The sequence below is a fragment of the Pelodiscus sinensis genome, chromosome 9, assembly GCF_049634645.1.
Source record: "Pelodiscus sinensis isolate JC-2024 chromosome 9, ASM4963464v1, whole genome shotgun sequence".
In the NCBI taxonomy this organism is placed as follows: Eukaryota; Metazoa; Chordata; order Testudines; family Trionychidae; genus Pelodiscus; species Pelodiscus sinensis.
In genome coordinates this window covers 6,273,671-6,298,346 of record NC_134719.1, presented here as the reverse complement: position 1 = coordinate 6,298,346, position 24,676 = coordinate 6,273,671, and the positions used below count along the sequence as shown (strand labels likewise).

General features: G+C 45.4%; 1 protein-coding gene across 2 annotated transcripts in view; it reads left to right on the top strand.

The window, feature by feature from the left end:
- BEND5 (BEN domain containing 5) overlaps positions 1 to 24,676 on the top strand; it is a 1,533,100-nt gene that overhangs the window by 1,277,679 nt on the left and 230,745 nt on the right. For both annotated transcript variants that reach the window (XM_075935948.1, XM_006126434.4), the window contains one exon: positions 9,171 to 9,282. In XM_075935948.1, coding sequence (XP_075792063.1) covers positions 9,171 to 9,282 — 112 coding nt within the window. The remainder of the gene's footprint in view (positions 1 to 9,170; positions 9,283 to 24,676) is intronic.

The following is a 24,676-nucleotide window of genomic DNA, read 5'->3' as shown; positions in this document are numbered from 1 at the left end:
ATAGGCAAAGACATAAATCACAAACCCCAAGGACCGAAATGGTGAACTCACACTAATGAAGACTCTAGCTTCTCCAGTGATGGTAGGTGTAGAGATGATTTGCAAAATGTCATGAGTCTAATGGGTTTAAAATGCTATTTTCATTACAAGATGCGAGTATTCAGTGTCTTCTCCTTGAATTCTCTCTCTCGTAATGCACAGTGACTACTGCAAGCTACAGTCTCCCAGCAGTTCCTACTATGACTCTTTCCTCAAAGAGGAGCAACAATAGAGACCAATTACCCTCTATCTCAACTCCTTTTATTGCAATATGCCTGGGAAAAAAAAGTATGATGCATATCCTCCCACACCCTCTACCCCTTTTCAATTTCAGATCTTAACCCCGACTGCTAGTGCCATTTGCGGATTTGAACGTGCAGTCTTTGTGTGCAGTATTATCTGCTGATTCACCCAGTACTGATCCAGTGAACCAACATAGCCTTACAAAGCCAAAGGGAAGCATGTATGGTTCTCTTTGTAATAAATCATACGCCATGAAAAAGGATTTCTTTAACTCCGTTACTCCATTATTCTCCATATCCACTTTTTTTGTGGAGAAAGGTCTGTTAGAGAGAGAAGTGGGAACAGAGTGGGTGCAGGGAAGGAAAATATAGTGGAGGAAAGGAATAATCACAACAAAGGGAAAGCCAGAGATCCTGGAGATGTCTGTCACTTAGAGGTTCAAGAAAGGAAAAGTGTAACCTGAAAGAAGCATAAGCAGCCTTAACAAATTTACAGCCTCGCATTGGTCATGGCCTTAGACTTGTCTCTATTCTAGCAAGAAACCAGAAGATGGTTGCCTAAAGTACCTATGCAACTAATATCTTCAAACAGTGTTTGGTGAACCTTTGAAGCTTAGGAGGTTTCTTTTCTGATAAGTACCTGTTTGGATGCTAGTTTGAGCTTCTTTGCTTTGTCAAGTTGGGCTGGTAACCTCTTGAATAAAATAGAAATGAGGACTACAAACATTTTCAGTTAGATTCCATTTCAGTGTTGGATATAATTTGCTTAGAGTGGATTTGCCCCTCTTTATCGTTGTTTAGTGGCAAAAATATTGCCCAAATAGTGAATTTCCAGTGAACGCTGGAGAATCTTACCACAGCTCAATTTCTAAATCATAAGCCCAAATATCTGCAGCAGAAACCTCTAAGAGTTGTAATTTTCCAGTCATGGATCAGAAACATGCCATGGCCAGGGAAGCCTAAACCAACACAGTTTGAATTTGGAACTGTCTGACATTTGAATGTTGTTAAATTATGCTAATATGGATGATTCACAGTCATTGCTGGTGGCTCAGAAAGTTCATAAAGACATAACCGTCAGCTTCCATGGAGGCGGTAGTGATGTCATAAAGGAAGCTTGGGATTTCCCATTGTGACTGATCAGCAGGAGCAGGTGGCAAAGATAGGATGTTGCTTTCCTCCTTTATACGCACCAAAAAACCTGGGGGAAAACGTAAAATGCATATCCCCCCCACACCCCGTACCTCTTTGTGCAGTACTCCTTCCTAGGCAGTCCCTTCCCATTTTGTATGTATGAAACTGATTGATTGTCCCTCCCTAAGTGGAATACTTTGTATTTGTCCTTACTGAACTTCATCCTATTTACCTCAGACCATTTCCCCACCCTTAATCATCTGTACAAACATCCCAACCCATTTCAGGCTCTTCATTGTTTCTTTTTCCAGCCATCCTCACAGAACTTGTTTCTCTCAACCTCCCTCACCTTTCCCTTTACTCATCTACATTCTCCATTCTGCCTGCTTCCTTATTGTGTCTTAGAATGCAATCTGGAACATCTGTCTTTATTGCTCTGCCACAGGTCTTCAAAGCTCATCCTAAAACTGCACATACTCTACTGTGATATGCCATCAAGTGCCAGCAATGTGCCTCTGCTTTGTATATTGTCCAAAGCAGACAGTCTCTGTGACAAAGGATAAATGGACATAAATCAGACATCAGGAGTGATAACACACATAAACCTGTAAGGAAACATTTTAACTTTCCTGGGCACTCAGTCATGGATTTAAAAGTAGCCATTCTACAATTGAATTTTACCACCCAATTACAGAGAGTGCAGAACTAGAATTTATTTACAAATTTGACACCATCAACCTGGACTTGAATAAAGATATTAACTGGTTAATGCACTACAAAGCCCATTTTCCCTGCTTTTGACATTTGCATTTTAACATCAAAAGCTATGAATGGGACACATACAGCCTACTTAATTAGCTTCATTAACACAATTGACAGGTAACTGCTTTTACGTGTGTGTGTGTGTGTGTGTGTGTGTGTGTGTGTGTGTGTATTTTGGATTCTGTTATTTCCACAGCAACTCATCTGATGAAGAGGGTTTTACCCTGGAAAGCTCACGATCCCATATATTTTTGTTAGTCTCTAAGGATATGTCTACACTACCAGGTTATTTCAAAATAACATATTTCGCAATAGTAACTTCTGCAACAACTATTTTGAAATAAGCTTATTCCTTGTCACAAGCAGGAGTTGTTATTTCGAAATAACAAGCCCATTATTTCAAAATAACAGGCTAGGTAGGGTGGACATTCCTCTTGTTATTTTGAAATAAGGGGAGTTATCTCGAAATAACTCCCCAGTGTAGGCCTGCCCTAAGGTGCCACAGGACTACTCATTGTATTTAAAGTTACATACTAACTTCTGACACTCGTCTTAAAATGTAACTGTTCTCCCTCATGGGGTTGGTTTTCTACTGAATGCTTCAGTTACCTGTACAATACAAACACAAAACTGCTATCTAATACACTACACACCATCTTTGTGGGCCAGATTGTGGAGTTGTGTCTGACACTGGTGGGCTCTCGCGTGTCTAGCAGTCAGTGAAACCAACAGCGCTCCACAAAGTACACACCCGTGTGAGTAAAGGATGAAAAATCGGGCCCTAAATCTTTAAAGGGTGCTATGGTGTAGCGGAACACAGTTCTTCTCCCATTGCAGGGCAGGTGTTTCAAAGCAGTGTCAACTAATGGATAGACCCCAGGTCTAGGCCTTGGGAAACTTGAATTCTATTCTGTCTTCAGCAAGTCACCCCTCTTCCCATGTCTCAGTTTCCCTATTTGTACAAAGAAGAGAATCATAGACTACTAGAACTGAAAGGGATATTGAGAGTTTATCAAGTCTAGTCCCCTGCCCTCACGGCAGGACCAGGCACCATCTAGACTGTTCCTGACTGGTGTTTGTCTAACCTGCTCTTAAATATCTCCAATGCTGGAGATTCCACAACCTCCCCAGGCAATTTATTCCTGTGTTTAACAACACTGACAATTAGGAAGTTTTTTCCAACCTGAACCTCCCTTGCTGCAATTTAATCCCATTGCTTCTTGTCCTATCATGTCCCTTCTCAGTCTCCTCTTTTCCGAACTAAACAAGCCCTGTTCTTTCAGTCTTCCCTCATAGGTCATGTTTTCTAGACCTTTAATCATGTTTGTTGCTTTTCTTTGGACCTTCCCCAATTTCTTCACATCTTTTCTGAAATCTGGTGCCCAGAACTGGACACAATACTCCAGTTGAGGCCTAATCAGCACAGAATAGAGGGGAAGAATGACTTCTCATGTCTTGTTCACAACACTCTTGTTAGTGCATGTCAGAATATTTGCTTTTTTTGCAATGGTGTCACGCTGTTGATTCATATTTAGCTTGTGGTTCACTATGATGACTAGATCTCTTTCTGCAGTACTCCTTGCTAGGTAGTCACTACCCATTTTGTATGTTTGAAACAGATTGTTCTTTCCTAAGTGGAGTACTTTTTATTTGTCCATATTAAACTTCATCCTGTTTACCTCCGACCATTTCTCCAGTTTGTCCAGATCATTTTGAATTATGATCCTATCCTTCAAAGCTCTTGCAACCCCTCCTAGCTTGGTATCATCTGCAAATGTTATAAGCATATTCTCTATGCCATCATCTAAATTGTTGATAATCATACTCACCTCTTCTGTAAATGTCTTTGAGATGTGCTGATGAAAAAGTTTTTGCGTAAGAGTTAAGTATTATTATTTCTATGTTATGTACATGATACCTGAGTCATCGGTTAGCCAGTTAGCTAATAGAGGGCCAGGCATCGTGTACTTGGAAACACACTGATCTAGGCTGTGGAGAGGAAATTTATAAATCAATGCAAGATGCAAATGTGAAGCTACTTGGTTGAAGTTAGAGGATTATATTGTACACAAGAGACTGCATTGCCAGGGAGTAAAAGAGTGTCATAAATGCAGGATCTGTAAAAGAGAGACTAGGTGAGTGAGGTAATATATGTTATTGGACTAAGTTCTGTTGGTGAGAGAGACAAGCTTTCAAGCTTGCATAGCCGTCCTTTTTCAGATCTGGCAAATGTGTGTGAACTATCACAGCTAAATACACAGGGTACATCTAGACTACGTTCGTCTGTCGAAAGAAGATATGCAGATTCTGAGCTAATTTGCATATTGTCTTCTGATCGCGTTATTGGAAGAGGTTTTTTCGAAAGTGAAAGCAGTTTAGATGGTTTTTTCCCGAAAGAACCCCCCTTTTTCGAAAGAACCCTTCTTCCTTAAAATGAGGTGTATGGGGGGGGGGTTCAAAACCCCCCATCTAAACTGTTTTCACTTTCGGAAAAAACCTCTTCTGATAATGCGATCGGAAGAAGATATGCAAATTAGCTCTGAATCTGCATATCTTCTTTCGACAGACGAACGTAGTCTAGATGTACCTGAAGTGGAATAGCTTCATTCATCGGAAGAAGTAGGTTGTGCCCGTGAAAGCTCATTATACCATCTACATTTTTGTTAGTCTCTAAGGTGCTGAAGGGTCATTCATTGTTTTTTAAGTTTTTCAAGTGGAATAGCTTGTTAAGCATAAGGTGCTCAGACATATTTCAAGGGACCATTCAAGGTGAAGTGGCCTTTTAACTCCTCTCTAGTCATTGGGGGTGGGCGGGGAGGGGAAGGAGACTGGAGACTGGGAGAGAAATGAGTGGGTCTGTAAATTGTTGTAATAAACCATAAATCCAGTGTCTCTATTCAGTCCCTGATTGTGAGTATCTGGTAAAGTTATGAGTTTAAGCTTCCCTGCTCACTTTTTGAAAGTCTCAGAGGGGCAGCCGTGTTATTCTGTAACATCAAAAACAGTGAGCAGTCCTGTGGTATCTTAGAGAAAAAAATATAGTTATATGGTATCATGAGCTTTCGTGGGCAAAACACACTTCACCCAAGCTCGTTTGAAGAAGTGGGTTTTGCCCATGAAGACTCATTATCTATCGATCTATCAATCTATCGGTACCACAGGACTGAGCACTCAGAGGGAATCCCAAGATGAGCACGGATTAGCTCCGCCTTCCCACAAAACTGCACTGTAGGATACTGCAGTGCTCACACTGTTGATGATATGCCCCCAGTATAGACATGATCTGTCAAAGAGGGAGCAAGTGGGAATACCCTTTGACGATTTTTGTTTTGTTGACTTTTGGATGTCGACATAATTTTGTCAACAAAACTTGGTAGTGTAGACACGGCCAAATGAGATTTGGAAATTTAGTGTGAGATCTTATTAAACAGAGGTGGGAGGATCATCCCAAATGAATAACTTGTCAAAATTTGCTTATTTTTTGTTGCTGAAATATAGCTGCAATATTCTCACATTTATTTGTTGCAAACAATAGATTTGAATTAAAGCACGATTCGTTTGCCTTGTGTTAGCTAGTTACAGAAATCGTAGACACCAATTCTGTTGGTGCTCTGGGGCTGGAGCAGTGTGCATAGCTGATTTGCAAGGTTCAAGTTCCAGAAGGGGGAGAAAGGAGTGGAGACGGGAGGAGGCAGGGAAGAGGAAGGGTGGGGCTGGAGTAGGGGTGGAAAGAAGTGGGGCAAGGACTTCGGAAAGAAGTGGAGTGGGGACGGGGCCTGGAGCAGGGGGTGGAGTCACGCACTCCTGGCAAAATGAGAAGTGAGTGTGTCTGACAGAAATTAGGTATAATTATTCCCTGGTTGGATGAGTTATGTAATTAATAAATACTATGCAAACCTCTGCTTACAATTCCCATTTGAACTTTGTTTTTGGTCCTCTCTAGCCTGATTGTTCAAATGGCCAAGGAAACTGAACATGGTGGAATCAAAATTTGTTTGCTTTCTGTAGCGTTACTACTTTAAAAGATGTTAAAAAACAAATGCAAATGAGCTGGGCTAGTCATGCAGGAGATGTGATGTCTGGCACTGAGCTCCTCCAGAAGATATCCTGTGGAGTCCGCGTGCTGTGTCCTAGCGCAGTTTGCCAAACAGCTAGAAAATGCATTGTGAGCAAGACGGTTTCTGATTTTGCAAAATGAAAAGCAGGTTGGTGCAATCCTGATCTGTTACCAGTTTGACACCCTTGACCTTCATTTCCTGCAGTGGCAATGCAGTGAGGTCAGAGGTGGGCATTGGGGAGAGGCGCTGAGCAGGAATGGGCTTTCTGTTCTGCAAAAAATTCCAAGATCTTCCCCGCCCCTTTTTTTTTAATTCCATGTGAAATGCAATAAATCTGGTTTGTGTGGCAAAAGGACTAGCTTCCTGGCTCCCCAGCTGCCATGGTGACAGAATGGTCAGGTGGACCAGCTTTCTTCCTGCCCTTTATGTGTGCAGCATGGGGAATTAGCCAGATGAGGATCCAGCCTCTTGACTTCCTCAATAACCAGAGGAACTGGCCTTCCTGTCTCCTCAGGTGACCTGGGGGGCAGTCACCCTGCCACCTTCCTACAACCTTGCCCCGATGGGATGCTTGGGAGGTGGAATCAGGGAAGCCTCCTACCAATTGATAGGCTGCTTGCCTGGTCTGTCAGCATTGTTAACAGAATGATGCATTCTTTTCTAACTCTAGTCCCCTGGAAATCTATTGACCAACTCCAGTGTTGTGGTTTCAACCCCTCACTTTCCTCTTCCAAGCTGGGCATTTCGTCTATCTATCCAAGCCTGTTCTTTGGCTCAGTATTTAGGGTGTTGTGGATTTTCCTTTCCTTTTTTCCTATGAAGTGTAAAAGCCTAACTTCCAGGTTCTCCAGATATATTGTTAAACAACATTATTAGAGCAAATCTCTATTGTCTGCATAGGAGTATTTAAAAGATTAAGATAGAATGGGCATTTCTAGACTGTTGTGTGGATCAATGAAAACTCTACTTCTGAAGAAGCTTTAAGGATTAGTAGCAAGAGTGATTTTATGGTTTAGTTTTATATACAGGAAAAATTGCATCCTGGCCTGCATTTGTCTGTTATTTCTGTCGAGAGTCAGTGTAGGTGTGTGTAGGCTACGTTTTTCTTTCGAAAGAAGATATGCAAATTCGGTGTGAATTTGAATATATTCTTCCAATCACTTTTTTGAAAGAAGTTTTTTTTTAAAAAGCAAGCAATCTATATGCGGTTCTTTTGGGGGGGAAAAACCCTTTTTCGAACAAATGCTTCTTCCTCAAAAAATTAGGTTTACAGTGTTCTTTCGAAAAAGGGTTGGGTTTTTTTTCAAAAAAACTGCATCTACACTGCTTGCTTTTTTGAAAAAAACCTCTTTTGAAAAAGCGTCAGAAGATATGCAAATTTGCACCGAATTTGCATATCTTCTTTTGAAAGAAAAACGTAGTCTAGACGCACCCTGTGATGCCTGCATTGCTGAACTGTGTCCATCACTCAGAATCTGCTCAGCTTGGTGCCACCAAGGGAATGATTATTTGTTGCACTTGGTGTGCAAAGGTGGGCAAAAGTGGACAGCAAGCAGGTTTCCTGTGGGCCTCGTTTTTTCGCTTTTCCCTGCGTTCAGATGTACCCCACTCTGCCAATCACCTGGGTGATTTTAATGGTGTGAGAGGAAGATATTTATCAGCATGAGGGAGGCTGGCAGATTCAGACTCAAAATTGGACCGTGATGCATCAGGAGGAATATGAGTCAGAAGCAGGGGAGTCAACAGCCTCTGGGCAAGATGGGGGGGAAGTTTGTGCCCCAGAAGGGATAGGACTGGAGGCAGCCTGGCCTCAGCACCACCCAGATCATTGTGTACTCTCCCCCCAAACCCTCACAGCCACCCAGAGCCCTAACAACTTTCCAGAGTACTCTGGCAACAATTTAAAGGGTCCCAGCCATTGCTGCAGTAGCATCATCATCATCCAGGAGTTCTGGACCCCTTTAAATTGCTGGGGCTCAGGGCAACTGCCCCATTTCTCCCTTCTCCCCTCTCCCCACCACCACCACCTCCCCAGGCTTGGAGAGAGGAGGAATTCAAGGTAGCGTATATGATCTCCCATTAGTAAAATGACATGGTGGATCTGCTTACTAAGGGCTAGTTCATGGCACGGTACAGTAAGTAGTGTGGTCTTTCTTTTCATGTAAACTAAACAGAGGTCTGTCTTGGCTAATTGTGTGTAGGTTGGGCGGTTCATGAACGTTGACTTGCATGTGTTTAAATGCTTTCCCGAATCAGGCCTCACTGAGGATGGTGGTTGGGTTTGAGGTGCAACCTGACCGACATAGATGGTTTGTGGAAGAAAATGGGAGAACACTCCTGGATCAATGGACTATTATAGTCATAGAATCATAGAGCTGGAAGAGACCTCAGGAGGTCAAGTCCAGCCTCCTGCCCAAGGCAGGATCAATCCCAACTAAATCAACCCAGCTAGGACTTTGTCAAGGCAACACTTAAAAACCTCTAGGGATGGAGATTCCACCCCCTCCCTAGGGAACCCATCCCAGTGCTTCATCCCCCTCCTAGTGAAATAGTTTTTCTGAATGTCCAACCTAGACCTCTTCCACTGTAACTTGAAACCATTGCTCCTTGTTCTGCCATCCGTCACTGTCCTTATTGGCTACTGCAGTGCGGTCAGATTGAGAGGTGAAGTGGAAAAGGACTAGGCTGGCTGAAGGTGAGGTTAAGGGAGCAATGATATGATGGGTAAAAATGTGAGACCTCAAAGGTGCTGCTTCAGGAACCCTGCTGCTGAAGATATGACATGTCACAGATTAGTCTCCCCAACTGCTCTGGATGTCCAACCTAGACCTTTCCCTGCTTTGTGTGAGAAGTTGTGTGCCAGGACGTCCTACTTCTGTCTGACGTGGGTAGAGTTTGAAGACCACGCTGATTGCTGTTTTGTGTGTTTTTACAGGTGTTCCTTGATGGGGTTTGATTTAAACCGGCATTGGGTGGATCCGTCTCCCTGGGCTCATCCCACACTGCACGGAGTGAAACAACTTATCATTCAGATGTACAACAATCCGGTGAGTGGGGTCTCTTACAAAGGAAAAGCGTCTTCCTCATGGGAAAGTGTTGCATTGAGTGGGGAGAGCTTGTGGGCTGTCTCAGGCATCTGGCTGTTTGGACTTGGACAGATCCTGTGGCAAAACTTTAAAAGGGGAACCAAGCAAACAGCACCTCTGCTGCAAGTCATCAGGAAGCATTTTAAGTGGTGTTTGTCATTGGGAACGTTTGAGTGGAGAGAGTAAGTGGAAATAAGTTCTATGCAGATTAAATATGGAATAGAGCCGAACGCAGGCCTCAAATTCAATTGAACCGCTCTCGTGATGTCTCGAGCTGGATTCAAAACAGCAGGCTCCTGAAATTGAATTAGCAAGTGGCATTGATATTTAATCCATAGCTCTGGCAGGCATTGCTATGTAGCGGATGGGCAGGAGGGAAATATTCCATAGACACACACACACGGGCTCGGTCAGAGCAGCCGAGATGTTTGTGAAGTGAAATCTCTGCTAATCAGAGGAGTTGCATTGCGGGGAATTTGGAGGCGGGGAGGAGGGCGAAGGCAGATAGCTATTGAATGTTTGACATCAAAGTGGAGAAGGATTATTGAACACGCAACATGAGAAAAGCCATTGAACAAAGTTGGAGATACGGTTGAAAAAAAAAAAGAAGAAATTATTCTAGGCACTCATGAGGAAATATGAGGGGATTTTATAGATGTTGTTTGCTGTGTGGAATTCCTGATATGGGTCATACAGTTACTCTTTCAATTTTGGATATTAGGAGTGATTCTTTTGCATCAACTGAGGTTCTTCTTCGAGGAGTGTCCCCATGGGTGCTCCCCCCCTTAGGTGCTTGAGTGCCTCTGCACCTCTAGTTGGAGACTTCAAGTAGCAGTGCCCATGGTCGGCTTTGCACGTGGGATGCCGACACGTGACATTTGAAACAACTATCCCGCTTGCACAGCCAACCATCTCTTCAGTTCCTTCTCCACCACCGATGGCTTTGGTCGCAGCTTAGCAGCTGCCCTCATTCTTAGCTACTTAGAGTTATTAGTTAACTTTATTATTACTGTTGTTAGGTTTTTATAGAGAGTTAAAAAAATGTCTCTGGATTTTCCTGTTATAATTAGATTCAGGATATATACTTAACCATTGTGGTGCCACTTGACAGAAACTGCCCTAAATTGTTCTTTTATTGGGCCGTGCCTGGTTTGTCAGCATTTAAGCCGTGTATGAGCTGCAGGCTACCCATTCCCATATCAGATGGACAATTTGAGTGTGTCTGCTGTTTGGGAGGGGAGCACTCTACAGAGCAGTGCCCTCATTGCAGGAAACTCACAACAAGAACGGGAAAGGCCAGAGAACTCCAGCTAAAAATGGTGCAACTGGAGTCGACTGATCGTCTTGCCTCAAACCCTGAGCATAGCACACCACCCAGGCAGCCATTCGCTCGGGTGGCATCGGAGAGAGGGGCTTCCCACTAGGTTGAGCCCAAAAGACCATGAAAGGGTCCAGGTGCCCAAAAAGAGGTCCCATTTTTCCTCAGGGACTGAGTCTCCTGCGACAAAGCACTCTCTCCATAAAAAGACTGCCACAGCACCTACAACATCTAAGGTACCGGAAATACAGGCAGCTAATGGGGCCAGCTCTGATAAGCACCAAGACCCCAAGGAGAAGGTTTATCCTTCCTCTTCCAAGGCACCGACTGACTTGAAACAAAAAGGCTCCATGTCAACACGGATAAAAATGTTGTCAGCACCAGCCATGGCACTGACAAGACTACTCTCAGCCTCAGAACCGAGCGCCATGATGCTACTTCCTGCAGGGCTGTTGGCTCAGGCTAAACATTCGGCACCAGCGGTACATACCAAACAGCCCATTCCACACCAACCCAGACTACCGGCACCGACGGTGCGGATTTCAACAGTACCTATTCTACTCCCGCCTCCACCGGTGCTGCAATTCACAATGGCAGGGGAGCTGACGGTTTCTTTGGTGCCAGGAATGCCTCTGTTCAGCACCAATGGCACCCAAATACATAAGATTTAGCCTTTCCACCACACCAGCTTCGGCACCACCTCTACTGAGTGACAATGAGGAGGAGGAACCCATTCAGACACATGTACCCAGACACTCCTTACCCAAGCCCACGCAGCAAACGCAGCAGTGGCAGCAACCTCAGTGGCTCCTGCCACCCATCCCCCTAACTGGCCTCACTGGAAGCCTTGGGCAGCATATAGAACACAGCAGACACCGCAGTTGCGACAGCAACTAACGGCTCCTAAACCCCAGATCTCTATGGCCCAGTCTCCAGCTCACTCCTGCTCATCTGAGGAAGAAGAGGACATGGATATAACAGAGGAGGATCAGACACCGGATTTGGCTCCCATTTGGCCCAGACAAACTTGCTATCCTTACCTCTTGCAGATGAGCATGCTTCCACTACATCGTTTTCCACCAGTCCGATCCCTGCTCACCCAACGGAACGGGCAGATACATCATCCAACCATCCACACACTCCATCTTCATGCCTGGATGTTTGCTGGTTGACTCCCATACAGGTGGCCTATCCGGAAGCAGTGCACCAAACCCTCATAAACTGCCGCAAACCTGCAACCAGAAAAACATACAAACAAAAATGGCAGCAGTTTACAGTCTGGTGCTCAAATCATAACTGCGCTCCAGATACTACGTTATCTCCTGGACCCTCACCAGGCTGGACTGTCCTTACGCATTATCAAAATGCATTTCACCGCCATTGCAACTCTGCACCCTCCGCTACAGAGTCACTCCACTTTTACTCACCTTTCCCTAATGACCTGGATGAGGGGATAGATTGCACCCTCAGCAAGTTTGCAGATGACACTAAGCTAGGGGGAGAGGTAGATACGCTTAAGGGCAGAGATAGGGTCCAGAGTGACTTGGACAAATTGGAGGATTGGGCCACTAGAAATCTCATGAGATTCAACAAAGACAAGTGTAGAGTCCTGCACTTGGGACGGAAGAATCCCAAGCATAGTTACAGGCTGGGGACCAACCAGTTAAGTAGTAGTTCTGCAGAAAAGGACCTGGGGGTTACAGTGGATGAGAAGCTAGATATGAGTCAACAGTGTGCCCTTGTAGCCAAGAAAGCTAATGGCATATTAGGATGCATTAAGAGGAGCATTGCCAGCAGATCCAGAGATGTCATTATTCCCCTTTATTCGGCTTTGGTGAGGCCACATCTGGAGTACTGTGTCCAGTTCTGGGCCCCCCACTACAAAAAGGATGCGGACGCATTGGAGAGGGTCCAGCGGAGGGCAACCAAAATGATTAGGGGTCTGGAGCATATGACCTACGAGGAGAGGCTGAGGGACTTGGGTCTGTTTAGTCTGCAGAAGCGAAGAGTGAGGGGGGACTTGATAGCAGCCTTCAACTTCCTGAAGGGAGGTTCCAAAGAGGATGGAGAGAGGCTGTTCTCAGTAGTGACAGATGGCAGACCAAGGAGCAATGGTCTCAAGTTGTGGTGGGAGAGGTCCAGATTGGATATTAGGAAAAACTATTTTACTAGGAGGGTAGTGAAGCATTGGAATGGGTTACCTAGGGAAGTAGTGGAGTCTCCATCCCTAGAGGTGTTTAAGTCTCGGCTTGACAAAGCCCTGGCCGGGTTGATTTAGATGGGATTGGTCCTGCCTAGAGCGGAGGGCTGGACTTGACGACCTTCTGAGGTATCTTCCAGTTCTGATTCTATGATAAGGGGATGGTTGGATGAAATAACATGATCTTGGTAACTAATTGACCATTCATTTCCAGTTGGAAATAGGTCAATGGAGGGATGATAGGAGTTGCTATAGGGAACTTTCTGGGTGTCTGGCTGGTGAGTCTTGCCCACATGCTCAGGGTTTAGCTGATCGCCATATTTGGGGTCAGGAAGGAATTTTCCTCCAGGGTAGATTGGCAGAGGCCCTGGAGGTTTTTCGCCTTCCTCTGTAGCATTGGGCACAGATCACAGCTGAAGGACTCTCTGCATGTTGGGGCCTTCAAAGTATTGGAAGGCTTCAATATCTGAGACATAGGTGAGAGGATTATTCTAAGAGGGGTGGGCGAGATTCTGTGGCCTGCACGGTGCAGGGGGTCAGACTAGATGATCATAATGGTCCCTTCTGACCTTAAAGTCTATGAGTCTATGAGTCTAAACGATTCCTCCGTGGCCTACACAATATGTTTCCTCCACAAAGAGATTCAACACCTGCATGGGATCTCAGTCTTGTACTCAGGGCTCTTATGGGTAAACCCTTTGAATCCCTAGCTACCTGTTCCTTGCTACACCTATCAGTGAAAGTCACCTTCCTTGTTGCAATTACTTTTGCATGAAGAGTAGGTGAGCTGAGGGCTTTGAAGGCAGAACCCCCATATACAATTTTTCATAAGGACAAAGTGGTCCTCCGAACACACCCCAAGTTTCTCCCTGCGGGTATGTCTACACTAGCCCACTAGTTCAAATTAGGGAGGCTAATGTAGGCATTCGAAATTGCAAATCAAGCCCGGGATTTAAATATCCCACACTTGATTTGCATCTTCCTGGACAGGCACCATTTTTGAAATTTACAAGTCCGGACTAACTGCCCACCTCCACACGTGGCAGGGACCCGGTAGTTCGAAATAAAGCCCTACTTTGAACTACCTGTTATTCTTCCTAGAATGAGGTTTAACAGGTAGTTCGATTTAGGGCTTTATTTTGAACTACCGGGTCCCTGCCGCATGTAGACACGGGCAGTTAGTCCGGACTTGTAAATTTCAAAAATGGCGACCTGCCGGGAAGATGCAAATCAAGTGCAGGATATTAAATCCCGGGCTTGATTTGCAACTTTGAATGCCTACATTAGCCTCCCTAGTTCAAACTAAGGGGCTAGTGTAGACATGCCCTAAGGTACTTACTCATTCCATTGCAAGAAGCCCATATATTTACCTGTCTACTTCCCAAAACCCTATAAGGACCACAGGGAAGTCGCATTGCATACCCTGGATGTCCTCATGGCAGTCGCTTTTTACTTACAATGCCAAAAATCCTTCCGCAAAGTGCCACAACTCTTTGTCTCATCTACAGAAAGGTCACAAGAGTTACCCATTTCAAAAGAAAGACTATCCAAAAGGATTTCAGGCTGTATACACCTAGCCTATACTATATTCCAGAAGGAGCCCCTGTCCAACATATGGGCTCACTCCACAAAGGCGATGGCATCAGCAGCAGCTTTCCTCCAGAGTGTATCAACAAAGGAAATCTGCACGGCTTCCCCTCGGGCCTTGGTGCACACGTTCACGCAATGTTATGCCATTCGGTCCTTTGCGGACTCTGATACATGTTTTGGCTGAACAATACTTTTGGTCACTGATTCACATCCTCCGATGCACCCACCACTGAGCACGACTACTGCTTCATAATCCCCAAAGGTGGAGCACCCACAGGGACACTCCTCAAAGTGTAGGCAGGTAAGTAAGTGTTACTCACCTGGTGCAGTAACTGGAGTTCTTTAAGATGGTTGTCCCTGTGGGTGCTCCAGCACCCACCCTTCCTCCCCTCTGCTTCGGACTTAACTGTGTCCAGATCAGAGAAGAAACTGAAGAGATGGTTGGCTCCACATGCGGGATAACCATTTCAAATGTCGCACACTGGTGTCCTGCGTGCACAGCCGACCGTGGGGACTGATACCTGAAGTCTGTGACTAGAGTGCTAGCTTCTCCCTTTAACCCCATGGCTTACCAGTGCACCCCATACCCAAAATGACATATGAGAATGTCCATGTAGAAGTAGCCATTTAGAGGTCCTTTGTGAAGAAGATTGTTACTCTGGTGTGGAATTCCCCTGCAAGAAGAACTTCTTTAGCTTGAGAGCTTTTGGAGGCACCTTTGAATTCTGTGTTTGTGCCGTGCCTGGCTTAACATGGTGCTAGCCTCTGACAGAGGCGCTGAGGTGCTGCTGCAGGAGCACTGTTTAAAAGGAATGACAGTGAAGGAAGAAGCTGTCCTGGTAGCATAGTTCACTCTCTCTTTTTTTCTACTCCAAAGAGCAACCCGAATCTGTTCCTTCTTGACGCCAAGGGCTTGCAAGCTGCCTCATCCGAAAAGATTGTTCCTCCCAGGGATAAAGAGGACCTCAGATCTAATGGGAAGCTGACTGGGGAAAGGTCACTAGCTGGTGTCCGTATCAGTTGTGTTCCTAGCTGAGGTCAGCAGCAGCACCATGAAATTGCCTTTGGATAAAACTATTTCCTTCACACGGGGCCCTCAACCTGTGGAGATCTGACATCATTGGGGGCTGAGCCAGTCAATGTTTGCATGGCCTGACAGCAAGCACAGGGCTAGGAAAAAAAGCAAGAGAGAAGAGTTGCCATTTGTCTCAAAGGGAGAAAATGAGATCACATGTGGGCCTTTCAGCTATAGCATGGATGGATTTTATTGGTACTCATTCAGGCTGGCCCCATCTTGCCCTCTGGGTTGGCAGCCACCACAAACCTTGGAATTGCTTAATCTGAAGTATGTGTAAATTTTCCCTTCTCCCCCAGATACTATAATGAGGTGCGCACGTTTCTGGCTACTCAGAAAGACAAAAGAGTTTGTAGTCTCTTTCCTATTCTTGTCAAATTGTAACATGTCTGGGAATTACCATGTAAAATAATATTAATAATATTAACCTTCCTGCTCTTCCTCCTCCTCAATAAATCAAAACAACCAAACAAAAATCAGAAGAAAATTAACTGGAATAAAATGCAAAATAAGGTTCACCCTCCCATCCCCTTTCCCCCCAAAAAAGCATTAGAAAATTATCCCAATCCCTCCCACTCCACAAGCCCTCAAGCATAAAAATCGGTCTCTTCCAAGATCCGTCATGGGGAGCTGCCCCTAAGAGATTGGATTGTGTAAAGCAAAGGAAGTTCAGCTCCATGTCGCTATCCTGTAACAGCTTGGTGCAGCCCCTTTAGATGTATTCATTTCCTTAAATCATTTAAGGAAAATTAGCTGCCATCACAACATAAAGCAGCTCTTTAAATATTGCAATTTAGGAGGATTTTTCATCGTCTTCTGCAGTCTGGAAGATAAGCTGTTTCCTTTGAAAAAGTTCACTGGATGTGGAGGCGAGTGACATGGGCTAAGTGAAGCAGTTCTAGCGCTTTCTCTTGCTTTCTCTGACACATGCACGCATGCCCACACACACACACACACACACACACACACACTGGCATAGCTGCAGCGGGATTTGGCATGATATGATCCCAGATTATCTAAGCATTTACTGGAGTTACTTGTAAGAGCGTGGCTCCCTCCCACGCTAGCCTTCGTGTCCCAGAGACGGTCCTTCAGTTTCTCGATTTCTCTCTCGCTAGGGGCCAAATGCCTGCCTGCATTTTCCACCCTATATGATACAGTGGGGCCTACCTGGGCACACTCCTGTGCGGGCCATGGCATGATCAGTGAGCTTGCCTCAGTTTCCTCCTTTCTTCTGTAGTTCCTCAATAACCCTGCCCCAGCTTGCCACTCATGAATAGCCCTTAGTAAGTTCGTTTATTACAAATGCCCCATAACCATCATTGCGGTTCCCCCAGCACAGCCGAAGTCAGACGTTCTTTCTCTCCTGTCCCAAGAGCCCATCGACACTCCAAATACAGCTCCAGTGTCTCTCACCACATTGCAGACCTGCAATGCAGCTTTGTCTCTCACCAGGCCTCTGTCATAAGAACCTAAGAGTGGCCAAACTGGGTGAGACCACAGGTCCATTTAGCTCAATATCCTGTCTTCTGACAGTAGCCAATGCCAGGACTTCTCTAACCTGTTTCATTCCTAGGTATGGTTCCAGCTTTTAGCCCTGGGGACATCAGCAAACTCACCCTCCTTCATTCCCCGGCCTGCCTGCCTCTCTAGCTTTGACTCTGGCATGGGGGAGTTTGAAGAGGATCCCCAACTGCCTTCCTGCCCTGAAGTCGGAAGTGGTTTTCTTTAGCAAGCCCTGCAGTCTGAGCTGGCCCACTGTCTTTTAAGGTGCCAGTTATCTTGCTACATTATCACCAGTGACCTCTGGTGTCTGTCTCTTGCGTGCTGTTCTGAATACACAAAACACGACTTTATCCTCACCCATTTTGAATCCCAGTTCGACAGACTGTCTTTACAGGGGGACTGAATGGCTCCAGGAACTGCAACAGGCTAGGAAGCTTGTATCCTCCAGATCACTTACTTTGATCCATTCATTAGTGACCCTGAATCATTTTTCAACAGCTCCTTAGTGGCTTGTGGGGAAATGAAATTCCCAGTTCAACCTGTAGTGGCCACACCTCAAAGCCCCAAAATACTTTGTGAAGAAGCTAAGGATGGAGTAAACTAGCCATACACCTAAGCATCGGGAGAGCTACTGAGCATGCTTAACTACTTTGTGGCATCAGGTCAGATGACCTGAATGGGTTGTGGAGATCAAAGTACCCTCCCACTGCCAGCAGTAGCCTCCAAGGCGACACTGAGACATGCAGGCAGGGTAGCAGGCAGAAGCTACTGCTGCTCCCTGCATTGTACCTGTTTTGCCGAGGGCCTTGTCAACCCTTACAAGGCGATTGGCACTGTGGGGATCAATCGATTTAGAAAGGTCTGCTAAATAGGCTGCGCATTGAGCACCTCTCATCTCTGGTACTTCATTGAAGCAGGAAGAGTAAGGGGAGCCAATGGGAAAGTTTCTACCATGAAACTCCCGCAGTGGAGATGCTGAGGTATCGCAAACCACAGTACGTCAACTCCAGCTATGCTACTTTCTGGCCAGAGTTGCAGACCTTAGTTTAACATTTCCCCCAAGTGTAGAGTTGGCCTTAGTAACCACCAGGCCAGCTCCTTTCCTGAGGAATCAATCCACACACTTAAAAACCATCTCAGGCTGCCCATGGAGCATTAATTCAGCCCTTTTGTGCATATGCATTGTGTCACAGTCTGCAGTTACAGCAGTACCGGCTGTTTTTTGCCTCATTCAATGCTCAGGATGGATGGTGTTCATTGAATAAGCAGCTATTCAATATTTTGCTTTATTCTCATTGTTCTGTGTGTGGCCCCAGGCTTTATTGCACGCCATTCATACCCTGCTCTGATGACAGATTTATTAATTTCCTCCTGAGCTTTTATAGGAAGCTCATCACTATAGTAACGGAGTGCTTTACATGCTGATGTATTGGGATTATTCCCATTTTACAGATGGGGAACTGAAGCACACAGGGATTAATGTCAAAAGCATCCAGTAATTTTGGGTGTGCAATTAGAGATGCTTAATCCTTGATTTTTCATAGTACTTAGCATTATATAGCGCCTTGTCAATTCAGCGAAAAGCTCCTGTTCGTTTCAATTGCCGCTGTGCATAGTCATCCACCAAAGGAGGAGCATACAATTATGGCATGCCAATATTACACAAAACAAGCAAGCAAACAAGCCAAACAATGCTCAGCATTGAGTTTCTGAGCCTTCTGTGACAGGGTAAAAATAGCAAAGTAAATATTCCCAGCTTAGCCTGAATTCTGGGCTCTTAAACCCTGCAAGTGGTTGCCTTCAAGAGGCATCTATCTTATTGACACCAAATGGACTGGAACATTTCGACCCCTAGTATGCACCTCTGTGGATTGAACTAAGGGTAGATCTATACTTGCAGCCTAATTTGAAATAGGGCTGCAAATGTAGGCATTCGAAATTGCAAATCAAGCCCAGGATTTAAATATCCAGTGCTTGATTTGCATCTTCCTGGCCGGGCACCATTTTTGAAATTGACAAGCCTGGAATAACTGCCCGTGTCTACACGCATCAGTGAAACGGGCGTTCAAAATAAAGCCCTATTTTGAACTACCTGTTATTCCTCCTGCAATGAGGTTTAACAGGTATTTTGAAATCAGGCTTTATTTCGAACACCCGTTTCACTGACGCATGTAGACGCGGGCAGTTATTCTGGACTTGTAAATTTCAAAAAATGGCGCCGGCCAGGAAGATGCAAATCAAGCATGGGATATTTAAATCCCGGGCTTGATTTACAATTTCGAATGCCTACATTTGCAGCCCTATTTCAAATCAGGCTGCAAGTGTAGACATTCCCTAAGGGAGTAGCTGATAGCAGTAGGTAGTAGTAGGTTGTTATTCTCCGTGGGCCAGCACTAGAGGGCTGCTTTGACAGTGAGTTTCATAGCCATGCGCTGACAACATAGGCATGGGGAAACTCAGGTTCCATGGTAGATTTGGGAGAGGTGTATTCTCTATTGGTCGCCAGCCCATCTGCTTCTGTTTTGCCCAAGCTAAATCTATTTACCCGAGGCCTACCCAAACTGTCCCTGTTCTGTCTCTGTCTCTGCCTCCCCCGTTCACTCCAACCATTTGTCATCATCCCATTTGTGGCCAGTTTTACCCCAGATGTGCAGTCTGGGAGCTGTGGGAGCTGCTGTGCCCCTTGAAGACACACAGCTGGACTGGGGACCCAAACAGCCTCAGCCAGGCCCTGGTATCACCCAACATGACAGCAGATACCTGAGTGTAAACAACAGACCCCAGCCAATTTCCAGCTTCCCAGGCATATTCCTTTCTGGAGTATGAACCCAAAATTATACCATCTTGCACAGCACAGGGATCTGGGCAGTGCGAGCTCAGGAATATGTCTGCCCCTCCCTCAATGTGGAGAGGAACCTGAACCTTTGTGATAACTAAGCTGAAATTTTTCCTTTAGACGCTTCACTTGAAGGTATACGGATTGAGGTTAAAATATAAAACAAGTGTATTCACTACAGAGAGATAGATTAAGTGCGTAGCAAACAGATCAAAGCAGATTACCTAGTAACTACACCAAAATGGAAACAAAATTGCACATACTAGAAGGATAGGCATGAATGAACAATCTCTCATGCTGACTGATAAAACAAACCGGCTCACAGATTCTCTAGGTACAAGCTGCACTTGCTTTGCACCTTTGGCTCTGCACCCCTGTTCCAAGTCCTTTTCTTATGGAGTTTCTTTCAGGTGTTGAGTTATGGATGACTCAAGAACAACAGATGGTGTCACACTCTGCCTTATATAGCTTAGCAGATGGTGGGAACCTTTTGTTCCAACAACGGTTCCGGGCCCAGAGTGGAAAAATACAGGCCCCCAAAATGGAGTCCAGAGTTGTGTGGGCTGGTCGTAAGCCCTTGTGGAGTCATAGAAGTCATTACTTACAGGCTGGCCGAAACGTCCATAGTAAGGCTCACTAGATGAGGGACAAGCTTCTCCTAAGGCCTATTATTTTCCCTAATGGGTCTTCATAACAAGCTATTGAAATTGGAAGCATCTTGCCTTGTGAATGTCACCCAGGTGGGACTACATGTGAACTACAGATACATAGTCAATATTAATAATGAAAATTTCACGTACATACAAATAGGATAAGCCTATGAAGCGCATCATAATTGTTCCAGTGTCACCTCTCATGACCCATCTTGTACAAAGTGAATTATAATTATGCCATAATCATGTCATAAAAATATCACTCTGAAGAATATGGCGTACAGTGTCAACTCCAACATCCTCACCTAGTGAGTCCTACTCTCTACACTCCCAGGCTCTTTATCCCAGTCCAAGTCTTCCTCTCACTGTGGCTCTTGGTGCCTGTCTCCATCCCTGGGCTCCCCGTCTTAGTTATTCCCCACTCGTTAGACCCTTGACTCTTTTCCAGCCATCTTTGCCAGGAGTTCTCTTGTCCCATTCCGCTTGCCCCTCCAGTCCTAAATTTGCCACCTCACAGCCTTATCCAGTCACAGTCTTCCTTTCTGGCTTCCAGTCCCAGTTTCCTTGCCGGTCAGTCTCAGTGGCAGCCATCTTCGCTTTGCTTTAGGCATGCATATTAAAAGAATGTCACATTCCAGAGACACCTGCTTGTAATTAGGTTTTGTTCATAAACAAACCACTTGTGTTTCACAAATGATTGCAAAGCACCATCCCTGGCCCCAAGTTTTCCATATATATTTTTGACATTATGCCTCCAAAAATTAAACCCTGAGCTGCTAGCCAGAGACACTGAAACTAATAACTAGTTATGTGGGAAGAGGTCAAACAGAGATTGGAGATGAGTAAACAGAATATTGCAAAGTGGCCCAGGGAAGGAAGAAACAAAGAGATGCTGCAGATTTTATGTCACTTTTTATGGCTCTGAAAAAACTTATGACTCATTTTTGTCTCAAAGACAAAACATGTTTTTCCACCTTCACTGCACGTTTTCCAAGCGATATATTGGTTTGCTACTTGGGCATGCAATCAATAAAACTACAAACATCGCTGTGTTGACGTGGCTGGTAATGGGTTAACAGGGTTTTAATGACACACTGAAGCAGATGACTCGATACTCCTGTGAGGCACATAAGAGGCGAGAGTGACTCTCCAGAAGAAAAGGGATGTAGGGCAGGGATGAGGAACCTCAGGTCTGGGGGCTGGATGCAACCCCTGGCTTGCCTGGATCTGGCTAGGGATGTGATAGCGTAGTCGATTAACCAATAAGAAAAAACGTATCAGTAAGTGCTATAGACTGCACGCATTTCCCTCCCCTCCCCCCACAGCAATTTTTTTAGAAGCCTGGCTCAGTCCTGGTTTGCAATGGGTCCAGGACCTCCTCCTGCTGCGGCTCTGCATTTAAATTGTATTAGGAGTCAGGCAGGAAGCCCAGCTCAGTTCCGGCTTGCGCCAGGTCTGGGAGCTCAGACACACACACCCCAGACAGGTGCTGCTGCCACCCTGTGCTGCTGCCTCTTTATCAGAGGCAGCAGCACAGAGTGACAGGCACCTGGTTTGCAAGGGGAGCTGGTTTTTAAACTGGCTCCTCTCACGTACTAGCTCCCGCCTGGCATCCCATGCTGCTGCCTCTGATAGAGAGGCAGCAGTGCGGAGTTGCAGGGGGCTCCTTGGGAGTGGGGCCCAAGCACACTGGCTGCTGGCCCCACCCCCGGGGGCTATAGAATAGTTGACTAACCGATAAGAATTTGTGAGGTTACTCAACTAATCAATTAATTGATATTTAACATCCCTAGATCTGGCCCCCAAGGTGCCGGCCCCTCCCTCCACATTGGGGAGCCCATGCTGGTGTGCTCCAGCCACTTTCTGCCCCCCTGCTGCTGCCTAATGGGGCTGAACCCACAAAATCTACTAGGCTGCCTCTCAAGCTTTGGGGAGGAGAATATGAAAGGGGAATGTGGGTCAGCGGTCCCCAACCCACCAAAAATGTTCCCCACCCCAATGTAGAATGGGGCTAGAAGTAGCCATGGGGAGAAGGATGAATTTGGACTTTATGGGACGTGTGTACTACATTTGCAGGGCAGCCTATTCCTCATGCTCTTAAATTGCATCTATTACTAGAGCTGGTGAGACTAGTGCGACCGCTGCTGGAATCCTGTGTCCAGTTCTAGTGTTCACAATTCAGGAAGGCCGATAACCGGACAGGGTTCTGAGAAGAGCCCTAAGAATTGTTAAAGGGTTAGAAAATATTCCTTACAGTGATTGACTCAAGGAGGTTGATCTATAGCCTAACAAAGCGAAGGTTAAGGAGTTACTTGATTATAGTCTATAAGTGCCTGCCTGGGGAAAAGATATTTGATAATGGGCTCTTAAATCTAGTTGAGAAAGGTCTAACACGGTCCAATGGCTAGACACATTCAGGCTGGAAATAAGGTGTACATTTTTAACTGCGAGAGTAATTAACCATGAGAACAATTTACCAAGGTTTGTGGTGGATTTTCTATCACTAGCAATTTTTCAGTCAAGATTGAATGCTTTTCTAAAAGATTTGCTCTCGTGTCAGCGTTTCAGTGCGGGGTAGGCGTTCCCCAAATGTTCTCTCTTCTCCATGGCCCTCCTCCTTCTTCTTTTGAAACCTGATACTACACGGCATTGGAAAGCTGGGTCCTTGGGATTCATTCTGGTGGCCTCAGTTTCTCCAAGCCCATTCTTGAGCCTTCACACTGCGTTGTAAATTTGGATTTACAACTGCTGGATCCTGGTCTCACAATTGTGTTAACATGCCCCTATTGCACTATGCAGACCTTCTGGCTTGGGTATGCTGCTTAAGTTGTATCCTCACTGTAAATTGATGTAGCTTGGACCCATGTCAGAGTGGGACTCGTACTTTTCTGCCTGCTGGTGGGGCCCTAGGGCTTGCTGAGGGCTTGCTGTCTTTATTCAGAAAGTTCTGTTTGTGGATTGCAGGTAGAGTTGTGCTCAAACCTTAGTTGGAGTCTAGGTTATCAATGTGGGGCAGGCATATTAGGTTATGTCTAGACTACAAGCCTCTTTCGAAAGAAAGCATCTAGACTACACACAGATTTTTCAAAAAAGTGGGCTGCTTTTTCGAAAGAGAATCTAGATGCTCTCTTTTGAAGAAGCACAGTTTGCATTCAGTAGTGCCTTTTTTCTAAAGAGTATTTTCAAAAAAAAGGCGTTATTCCTCGTAAAATGAGGTTTACCGTGATCAAAAAACCTGCCACGTTCTTTCCATTTACTTTCGAAAGAATGCGGCTGCAGTCTAGACGCAGGTGAAGTTCTTTTGAGAAAAGGCTACTTTTTTGACCCCCCCCCATAGTCTAGACCAGTGGTCCCCAACCTTTTGGGGCTGCCGTGTGCCCGGGGGCAGGGCCGGCATGTGCCACGACCCCGGGCAGGGGCCGCCCATGCACCTGGGGCCAGCACAGCGCATGTGTCATGCGCCCGGGGTGGGGCTGGCCCAAATTGTTTGGTGGGCGCACATAAATGGCCCAGAGGGCACCAAGGCACCCACGGGCACCGCGTTAGGGACAACTGGTCGAGACACACCCCCAGTGTAGACCCTGTTCCTCTGTATTCTACTGTCTTCTCCTCTGTAAGATCGTCTCTTTGCTGCTCCAGCTATTTATGGCAGCTTTTTGGCCACTGCCATTCTGCTGACCAGTCTGATAGTTGCTTACTTTTCATGCTCTGACATCCCTGTTCTTCTGACAATGCTTTGGTTGCTCTCTTAACCCTGTCTCTTAGCCTTTATTTCGAAATAAGTGGAATGTCCACACTACCAACCCCATTATTTCAAAATAATGGGCTGGTTATTTTGAAATAACTCCTGCTTTCCATGCGGAATAACGCTATTTTCAAAATAGCTATTTCAAAACAGCAGTTGTGTGGATGCTCTGGTGCTACAATTTCAAAATAACTCCCCAGAGTCATTCAAACTAATTTCACCCCAGTGCTTCCTGGGGCTTTAAGTCAAAGTAGCGTGTGCACATTAACGGAGCCTGCCTCAAACTAATTTCAAAGCTTGCCCATAGTGCGGATACGCTATTTTGAAATAGTTATTTTGGGTGCTATTATTTTGAAATAATTTCCTAGTGTAAACAATCCCTAGGTGTGCTTGGTTCAGTTAAGATAGTTTAATTGTCATTCAAACTAATTT